Raw genomic sequence first — 10,512 nt, 5'->3', positions numbered from 1 at the left:
GTTCCCTCTGGAGGGCAGTGGGACGCACCTCAACAGGCTGGACCCCCCCTTCTTTTCCCCTTCCCACCTTCCCCTTCTGACCACCACCACCATTTACCATCACCCCAACCTACCCCTCCCACCATCTACCCATCCTTTAGTCGATTTGGGTACACCATGCTGGTCACTGGCCTCTACTACCCCCCTCCTCTGAGTGTCCCGGAGGAGTTGAACAGGATTCAGGGGCACTAAGGCTCCCCCAAGACCCTAATCTTGAGAGCAATGTTTTGGGTAAGGCGTGCAGAGGCAGCCACATGGAAAAGATCTGTGGTCAAAATCAATGCATTGGCACTTTGATGGAGAGCTCCAACAGATTTGGGAATTGTACATTCTCTTCTTTCTCTCCTGACACCGTCAGAAGGCCTCACCACTGGAGAAAAAACATAATTTACTAAACCTTCTGGGAAAGAGGGCCTCATAATTTCTACAGCTTTTGGGACAAAACATGACACAGTCAATATTCATTTGGTTGCTGGCGCCTTACATGTTACTCTCTCCAACCTGTCGCCTCTTGCTGCTCAAAGCTTAAAGAAAATATCTGTGCAACCTTTGCACATATTCTATAAGTTCTGCAGCCTTTACTTCTGGATATTACATTTCAAATTAGGAGACAAGGGTTGGAATTCTTCCACTACAGTAAGTTCAGTACATCTACACTCGTTCTACTGTTCTTCTCTCTCTCTCTCTTTAAAAGAGAGAACTTTCTTTCTTATCATCCCCACACCTTGCAGTCTGCATCTCTTTACGTGAGTCCCAGCACAGGTGGATGTCAGTGTGGTGCTTCTTCCACTTGTCTAACTTCTGACTCATCTCCCAGCTGCATTATGCAGATGCATGTTTCAGGAGCAGTACACAGCACTCTTCTTTGTGCGCTAATGGGCTCTCAGCATCTTTAAGACTTGGGGTACAATTAAGAGGTGATAGTTTGATCTCCCACCTCGCAGTTCTATTTCTGAGCTGCTGCGTGATTATGCCGGAGGTTGATTGGTGGGTGAGGAGCAGGCTCTATTTAGAGGAAAACACCCATCTTCTAAAAGAACAAACTACTTTTGCTGTTTCCACCTGCCTCATTTATATTCTAATTGTACACCACTGCAATACAATGTATGACATGATCACAAAGTGATTTTGAAATAATGCTAGTGACTAAGAGTATTCACTGTAATTATGGCATAAGTTATCTTTGTATTTTTTAAAGTATGTGCTAAACTCCATTGCTCTGAAAGAAGGGTTGTCCAACAGTTTCTTCCTTGGCTAGGAAATAAAGGTAATTTCAAAGCCCAAGAGCATTCCATCATGTATCCACACCAACAAAACCTACCCAAATGTAAACCAAGGCTCAAAATGCATTCTTATGTCTAAATGTTTGTTTGTGCTCCATCAAGCATTTTTTGATGGTTTAAAAAGTCAGTTAGGTGTCTAGGGTGATTTCACTTAATCAGTTATGTAGCCTAAAAGACAAATACATAGTAATAAAGAATGAAAGAGAACTGAAAGTATTACCTCTAAAGAGTGAATTAAATATGTACATTTCTGGCAGCCAACTGCTGTTTTACGTGAGAAAAATGGTTGATACAGCATTGCCATCTGCTGGTGAAAATGAATTATTACACAGTATCAATTCTAATACACGATAAATTATGATGGTTTTATGGAAGATGAATGATAAACCTATGTCAAGAGAGTGTAGGATAATAAAGAGGATGTCGTTTTATATTTGTGCAAATTTTTGTATTATATACTAAAAATCAGGTTAGTAAACCAACATAATCCCAACAGATGAAAAGATAGACAGTGATTGTTGACCTCCGACTTCAAGACAAAGATTTAGCTTTTGGTCATTTAAAAAATTTGACATCTCAAATAGCCCACACCGATGTTAATGTAAAGTATTACCAATATAAAAGAATGTGCAGGCATAGGCCATGTTATTATTTATCACAATAAGTGACCACATCTACAGTAATCCCGTACATTTCAGTAAGCCTATATAAAGTAAGTCTATGTAGATTCAAAAATCTGGTGTGCGAATGCTTAGCCATTAGCAAACTTAATACATTACTCTCTTATGTCCTGTCATCAAACATTTGTGATGTCCCTACATTTAAAATGAACAACTTTAAGTCACAATAAACATATATACTACATAGGGTACTACTACTCTTGATTATTAAAGATAGGCTACATTTGTAAAATTATACATTAAAATGTAATACATTCTAAAGTAAAAAAAAGAAAGAAATATATGTGATGTGTAATCTGTTCCTGTATGGGTTAGTTTAGATATAAAACATTAAATAAAGATGTGTGTATCTCAACAATTCTCGTCTGTACAACTTACATTTGAAATGATTAGAAGCATTAGCAGTCGCAGCAGTTTTAACGGAGCTAAAAAAAAAAGAAGCTCGCTGGGGACTTTGAAGCGACAAGGAAAATAGCCCCCGCCCTCATCGTTACGTATTTGGATTTGATTGGCTGTGAACGCCGGGTATTGAACGTGAATTGGCAATCAATCACTGTCAATCATTTTAGAGGCGTTTCCTTACCGGGTAGTTCGGGAAAGCACACAGGACAGGCCAGCCAGTCTTCACAGTTCACACAAGTGTCACCGGCATCTCTAAATCAACTGTTAAAAATAAAACAGCTAACGGTGGAAAGAAGACCGGCGGCAGGTGAAATGGACGAACCTTCGGAACAAATGAGGCCTCTTTTGAGAGCAGTAAGTACCCGCCCATCAGTTAACCGTTAGCTACCATTTGTGTGGCTCTTTGTCCGTGTTTGCTCCTTGTTTGCCAAGCAGTCGCAGAATTACTAGTGATGCTTGGGAGTCAGATTTAGTGAGGCACCATCCGGCGGTGTGCTATTGTTAGCCGGCTTTTTTTTTTTTTATAAATTCTGACACGTGGCATTGGTACAAGTTGTGTTAAGGTCTCTCGTTAAAGTCAGCGAATGTGTTCATTCAAACATATGTTTTATAGAAATGTGTTTCCCTGCCCAGATGTTTTTAGTTCATCTTCACTCGTTTTCAGAACGATAACGTTATCCGGCACGAGCCAGTTCAGTGACGTTATTAACGTTATTAACCGTAGCTAGTTAAATAAAAAGATTTCCTATTTGCTGTTTGTCTACGCACTTTAATAAACTACAACGTAAGTTACACATAACTAAATATAAGCATTTGGTGTTGCCTGAGTAAATTTGACAATAGTTTTTTTGTATATAATTAACGTTACATAGCTTTACCTGCTTTGTAGCATTTTCCCCTCACCTTCCTCAACAGGTCCACCCGTCCGTTACTTGATAATATGTGTCCCAGCTAGTCGGATGATAAGATCTGCTGGTACATTTACAGAAATAAAAGGCAAATGTGCATATAATATGCGCCCAAAATAGATCAGCCTACTTGTAAGACATTTCCAAGTCAGGAAGTGCTGCAAATCTGTGTGAAATTATTGTGCCACTAGAAAGGGAAAATAGCTGAAACTGGAAATTAAATTGTAATGCGCAATTATCAGACAAGTGAAGTGTAGGTTACATCCACCAAACTCTTCAATGTGATATTTTAAGTGAATTGTGGGTGAGAGTAGACCCACATCCTGTCTGTTGGGTGTAACTTTACAGTCACAGATGGGATGATGAGCATCAAACATACAGCAGTGTTAACAAGCCCAAAAAAGAAACTGGTTTCAGTTTGAGCTAAGTTTAAAATGCCTGCTGACTGTCTGACATCAATGCTGGTGTAGGGTTGACCACTACTCTGTCTCTCTGTGTGTGTGTGTGTGTGTGTGTGTGTGTGTGTGTGTGTGTGTGTGTGTGTGTGTGTGTGAGGAAACTTGACCCCTGTCTTCCCAATGGAAAGGAGTTCTTCCCCAGCCATGGCAGTCAATGCATTCACTGTGACACAGGACCCTCAAGGCAGACATTCAACTCCTTGATGCCAAATAAAGTCTCTGGGGTCCTTAGCTATTTACCCATCAAAATGCACATCCCAAAATACATACCATTGTTAACCTTTGAGTGGGTTATTCAGCTAGAGTGCATGTTTCAAACAGATAAATCTGGTTTTCACAAGTAACTTGTTATTGTGTATATGTTTGTTGGTTGTCACTTTGAAAGTGAAACATTGCTGTCCTTGTTGGCCTAAGCAATGGTCTTGAACAATGAAGATCTCAAACTGCAACTAAAATAGTTAGCCGTTATAGTTTGGCACCAAATCTGTTCATTTATCCATGGAACACAAGTGTTTTAGAGTCATACCAAGAATGAACACATGCCATATAATGTCATTGAGTTGTGGTGTTTGTTGTTCTTCTGCCTTTATGCCACCGGATATCATCTTAGGCTGTGTTTGTGGCATTTAGAGAAGGCTACTTAGAGGGCTTTGTGACTTGTATTAGCCTCAATGTGGGAGATGAACATCTTTCTCCGCTTGTGTTTTGCTTGGTACTTTAACCTTTACTAGGAGTGCTTAGTGGCCAAAGATTTAGGCCTTATTGGTACTACCTATTCTAATGGACCATCTGGTTTCAAATTTATACCGCAAAGATGGGTGGGCAGTGGAAAGCTTGAGGATCTTAAGACACTGAAAGAAAAGCAGAAGGGTTATAACCTTAAATGATTCCATTTCTTTGCGTTTGGTCCACTTGTTGTATTTTGTTCACTAAATGCACACTTTCTGTCACTGATGTCCTGACCGCCGTTTATATTGACTATACTAATTTGGCTCTGCATTGAGCTTTCGTTGGATTTTACTTCAGGTGTTTGTCAGCTTGCCAGGAGATGAGGGATTTCTGCGTCCTGCTGTTCCACTAGTGATAAAGGGCTTTATCCGGCCGGTAGGCTCAATGAACAGAACTATTATTGGCTCAGCACTTACTGCCAGGGTTAGTGAGTGTTTTATGAAGCTTACTCATAGTACGACGTTGCTTTGAATGGGTAATTACACAGTATAAGGCTATTTACCAGTCTAATGTTGCTGTGTCAGCTACACTATCAAGATAATACGATAACAAAAAATAATTCCTGCCATACCCAGCTATAGGCTAATTGGTGTACACAACAGAGAGCCTGTTTGTTTATATTGTACCCAATCTACTTTCTGTGAGAATGTAATGTACTTGTAGAAAGTAGGATGCGATTAAACAGATTGAACAGGCCACAAGCTTTAAAGTGCTTTTTAGAGGCAATGATTAATAAATTCTATTATGTAAATTGGAAATTGACACAGCTAGTATTGTCCTGTTGTTTATTTCTGACTCAAAGAACAAGTTGTATAGGATTTTGCGATTCTTTTGCTTGTCCACTTGGAGGCAAAATAGTTACGAAGCTTTTCTAACTTCTCTGTGCCTGACCTCAACACAATTTAATGCAGTTACATTTTCAAGCTGTTCTGTAGATTAGAAAGAAGCTATGGAGGAAGGGGAGAGTGTCTTTCATTTCCTCAAAACAATGTCAAAACGGTCCATTTTTATTTATGTAAAAGACAGCAACACCAACAACACCAGATCAAAGGACCCAGGATTCCCAGGATTGTACTAATCTACATGGTATTATGCATAGTCTACCGTGTACAAAGAGGATTTGAAAGCTCATCCAATTACAGGAAAACTTAAAAAAAACAACAACTCATCAACCCCATTGTGCTGCTAAGTGTGGTCTGAGTCTTGATAGTTGGTAGTGGTTTTCCGTTGAGTGCTGATATAACCTGGGAGTCTAGCTTCTGAGACACTGAGAAGTTAATCTTTGTTCTGTGTAAACACGCAACCCTGCACTAAAAAGAGCTTTCTGTCTTGTCTTACAAGAAGCGGATATTAGAGCGGCAGCTATCGATTATTTTAGTAATTGAGTATTCTACCAATTAGTCCATAGATTAATCGAGTAATTGGATAAGAAATATTTTTTGTTTAATGAAGAGCAATAATTTACAAGTTATTACTATATTACAATAGAGTTTGGTTAAATCTTCGGAAAAAGCAAAATTTTATAGCCTACATTGCTTACAATATCGTCTCTCAAAAAACTAAATATATGTAGTGCATTTAAGTAACATATTACATTATTTTTAAAGAAAATATTTTCTGAAATGCTATAACAACCTCAAACTAAGGCATACATTAAATATACATAAACATTACCTTAACTTGTACAACTTAACTTTCAGAACAACAAGTTTCAATCTGAGACTGATCTGTATATAGGCCTATATGTCAATATTAATTATACTCAACCTATTTTCATTCATTTTATTTTAATTATAATGTCACACAGCTCTGTTACACTTATGCTAGTAGATTGTTGATCAGCTGTTTCTTCGTGAAGAGAAAGTGAGAGAAAATGGTGCGCAACAGTCTGTTTTTCCGAAGGGATAGTCAACAAATCGGCTCTTTAGATCAAATCGTGGTCACCACCACTACTACTACTACACCACTACTATTTTCTTGCCTTTGTTTTTGGTTGTTGTGTTTGGTGTAGTTTCATTGTCCATATAACTCTGTGATTTACTTTTGTCGGCCTCGCTTCGTGGAATGGATGATTTCAGAAGTTCAACATGGCATCGTGACTTCGTGTAAATATACACTCCAACTGTCTTAAGCCAAGTGGCGTGTTATCTGTATGCATTTTGAGCTATCCACGTCTATGTCTACACTGTATACAGCAGGCGTACACATACACGCCACTTGGCGTGTTTGGATGTGGTAAGCTAGTTTCATTTTAGACACACTGTACAGAGTTTTTGTTTTAATTACCTTTGAACTGATTCCAAACTTTGGACACTTTCTTTCATTTTCTCCAGTTTGTCTCTTCTCTTAGCCCCTCACTATTTACGCTCTCACTCTTCATTTTGTAATCTTCGCCGTCAGTCTTCATGGCATGTGTCGCCAGCAGTGTGCGGAAACACTGTGAGCGATACAACGTTGGTAACATTGGTTAAACAATGATTCGAGGCAAATCATATTGCATCGAGGATTTTTAGTAATCAAATTATTTGAGATACTCGAGGAATCGTTTCAGCCTTAGTGGATAATATAGGTGGCTTTATGAATGAAGAATATGTTGAGAGCTGAAGCAATAAGTCAACTAAAGTTGATTGACAATAAAAAATAAGAATGCAACTATTGCGATAATGATTAATCATTTTAGTCAATTTCAAGCAAAAATGTTCCATTCTCTTCTAAAATGTGAGGATTTGCTGCTTTTTCTGTCTAGGATACTAAGCTAAATTCTTAGACTTTCGGTTTTGGACAAAACAAGCATGTGTGCGTGTGTAGTTTATCTATAGAAAGACAGATAACCACAGGTTCCCGTTGATCTTATGATCAACATATGTTGTGATATTTATCCAGACGATCCGTGTGAAATAAAAACCTCTTATTTACGAGAGCGGTCTGAGAGACCTCCAACTTACAGCAGCGTCTCAGAGCATGACTGGCAGGCGCTAGGTGGCTGTCGCATCCCTTTATGGAGCTTCTCAACTCTGAAAACTTTGAAGCAAATTGTCAGTTCTGCAATAATTTTTGCAATACTTTCTATGTTCAAAATCTAAACAGTTCATTTCACCTGAAACGTTCCCAGAAGTGAATTTAGTGATGAATAAGATAAAGAAAATTGTTAAAATTGTCCTTGGGGACAATTTTTTTTAATGTCTTCTTCTTTTAGACCCCTTATACCAGGGGCCCTAAACTACATCGTTCCAAGGCCCAGCATTTTTCTACACAACACAGGCCAAAAGTTTGGACACACCTTGTCACTCAATGCGTTTAGCCATCCTTTGCTCTGATTACTGCTTTGCACACTCTTGCCATTCTTTTGATAAGCTTCAAGAGGTAGTCCCCTGAAATGGTTTCCCAACAATCTTGAAGGAGTTCCCAGAGATGCTCAGCACTTGTTGGCCCTTTTGCCTTCACTCTGCGGTCCAGCTCACCCCAAACCATCTCGATTGGGTTAAGGTCCAATGACTGTGGAGGTGCAGCACTCCATCACTCTCCTTCTTGGTCAAATAGCCCTTACACAGCCTGGAGGTGTGTTTGGGGTCATTTTCCTGTTGAAAAATAAATTATGGTCCAACTAAACGCAAACCGGATGGGATGGCAAGTCGCTGCTTGATGCTGTGGTAGCCATGGTGGTTCAGTATGCCTACAATTTGGAATAACTCCCGAACAGTGTCACCAGCGGTCCTCATGTGAGCCAGTTTCGTTGTAGCGCTTGATGGTTTTTGCGACTGCAGTTAGGGACACATTCAAAGTTTTTGCAGCGCTATCAAAAGTCTTAATCTGCATTGCTATTTGTACTCGTTGTGAATACGCAGGCCACAAGAAGTAATTAGGTTGTTTTTTTAGTGGCTCACTTTTACTCACAACATGCTAACCAGCAACATAGGAATGCATTCACTACGCTAAGCTAACTAGCGGCTGCGCTGCCAGTGTTGCACAGGACTAAAACAATGCATGCTCTGAGACCAAAAAATGCATTGGCCCACCTATCTACAGCTAAGGGAAACTGTGATAAACCCTATTTCAACAAACGATGGAGTGTTCCTTTAAATTGGGCAGCTCTTGACAACACCAGTAGTTTATAATGGTTGTTCTGGTCAACTCTGTGTATGTATTTAATGATTTATTCATATGTATTGCTTTGAAAAGAAACAAGCTGACACATACTGTATTCTTAATTACACAGTTTGCCAGTTTACAATTCTGTAAAAAGTTGTTAAAAGAGGAACAAGTCAATTATCAAGAACAAAAAACTTTTTTTGATGGTTCAAGCTTCTAAAATGTGAGGATTTGCTGCTTTTCCTGGTCTTACATTACTATAAACTGTATAATTTAAGGGTTTGGACTGTTACTCTGGGGGAAAAAGCTATTTTAAGACATCACCCGGGGCTCTGAGAACTTGTAATACCTTGATGGTTTTGTGGTTAGTCTACTCGGAACTGACTGGCACTGTTACGGATCATCCAAAGGGTATCTCTGGACTGGACTGAGATCCAATTTTCCAATTAAAAAATATTTAATACTTAGGTTTCAGGAATACCGGTATGTTCTTTTTGACCTACTGATGCAACAGTTGTGACAGAAAACAAATAAGCCATAGTTCTTTGTAAAATTACAGGTTGTTGAAAGATGTGCAACCTTCAGGACATGAGGATTGTGAATGTCAAAGTCAAAGGCATTTGGAATCTCAATGAATACACAGCTATCTGTCCTTTTTCAATTCATTGCACCCTCTGGGAATGCCAAGCTCATACGTGTGCTTATTTCTATTTATCAATGTTGGGGGTGGGACTTTATTTTTGACCTGAATACCTCAGGGGGTGACCATTTGAATGTCCTCCAAGTGTGTGTGTATGTCCACCGTGTGGTGGTTTGTATGTGTGCATTTTTTAAACTCTTGGCTGGGCAAATAAAATATTCATGATGGCATGGTGGGATTGGCTGCTGAGCAAAGAGCGGGCTGACAGGGTAGAGCAGAGCAATGCGTGTTCAGAAGCAGCTCACTCCCTCTCTCTCCTTCTCTCTCTATATAAAAAGATGAGCGGAGGAAGGGGGAACAGACGAGTGCGACAGTGTCTCTGTTAGCGCTTAGCTCACACACACCTTCTACAACAGAGATAGCTGTCACAAGGAACTGGCTAATATCCCTGCTGCCTTTGCTTTGTGGCTGTTTTAGTCTAAATGGACGGACAGGGTGAAGGGGAGCATGTGCTTAAGGTACGTCTGGTTGTGTGTGTGTGTGTGTGTGTGTGTGTGTGTGTGTGTGTTTGTGTGTGTGCAGCGTTAATCGTATGTTTGTGTTTTATATTGGTTTGCCCTCTTCGGTTCATCTACGGTAGATTAGATTAGTGTCGTGGTCTTTACTCATGAGTGTAGCAGGTGGTCAGTACAGAAAAGCTGATGCCTCATTGGACATGTCTCTTGAAATGGAAACGTTTCCTTTCTTCTCTTTCATTGCCTTTAGTAACAGGAATGAGAGGAAACCGACAGACAGTTATGGCTGCTTGAACGAGCGGGACAAGGAGAACAGGAAGGAAGATAAAGGAGAGATGAGGAGTGCTAGGGAGAGGAGGGTGAAAAAGGGTCTGCCGAGGTAGCTGAATGCAAACAAGGAGCATGCTGTCAATAGAGATGACGGTTATTGGCCGACGTGAAATTAAATGTAATACTTTTTTTCCCATCCAGTCTTGCTAAATTGACAAAAGTGCAAAACAATTGTATGATCAGAGCAAGAGCAGCATGCAAAGGGGGACTGTTAAAATCAGGAGGAAAATATTAGTGAGGCATCTTTGTGTCTGTGCGAATGTTGGTCTGCCAAGTGTGTGCATGTTTTGGAGTATTGATTACATCCAATCCAATCATCCATCCTATGATTGGTATCTATTTGTTTTCCAATCTTTCTGCTGAATGAAATTCCTTACCAGAGGTTTAAACATTAGGTTAATATAGTTTAAAGTGAATATATATATATATATATATATAT

The 10,512-nt window shown here is 39.6% G+C and overlaps 1 protein-coding gene across 13 annotated transcripts in view; it reads left to right on the top strand.

Annotated features, from left to right (window-relative positions):
* Positions 1 to 2,548: 2,548 nt before the first annotated feature.
* Positions 2,549 to 10,512, top strand: part of LOC116701234 (sodium bicarbonate cotransporter 3) — a 45,846-nt gene continuing 37,882 nt past the window's right edge. For 12 of the 13 annotated variants that reach the window (XM_032534821.1, XM_032534829.1, XM_032534828.1 and 9 more), the window contains exon 1: positions 2,549 to 2,758. In XM_032534821.1, the coding sequence (XP_032390712.1) occupies positions 2,717 to 2,758 (42 nt within the window). In that variant the 5' untranslated portion in view covers positions 2,549 to 2,716. Of the gene's footprint in view, positions 2,759 to 9,527; positions 9,747 to 10,512 lie in introns of those variants that run through there. The other variant, XM_032534818.1, reaches the window with a different exon arrangement.

Source organism: Etheostoma spectabile, chromosome 14, assembly GCF_008692095.1.
Source record: "Etheostoma spectabile isolate EspeVRDwgs_2016 chromosome 14, UIUC_Espe_1.0, whole genome shotgun sequence".
NCBI classification, from domain to species: Eukaryota; Metazoa; Chordata; class Actinopteri; order Perciformes; family Percidae; genus Etheostoma; species Etheostoma spectabile.
Note: the sequence above shows the minus strand (reverse complement) of the source record. Positions and strands in the feature narration are given on the sequence as shown.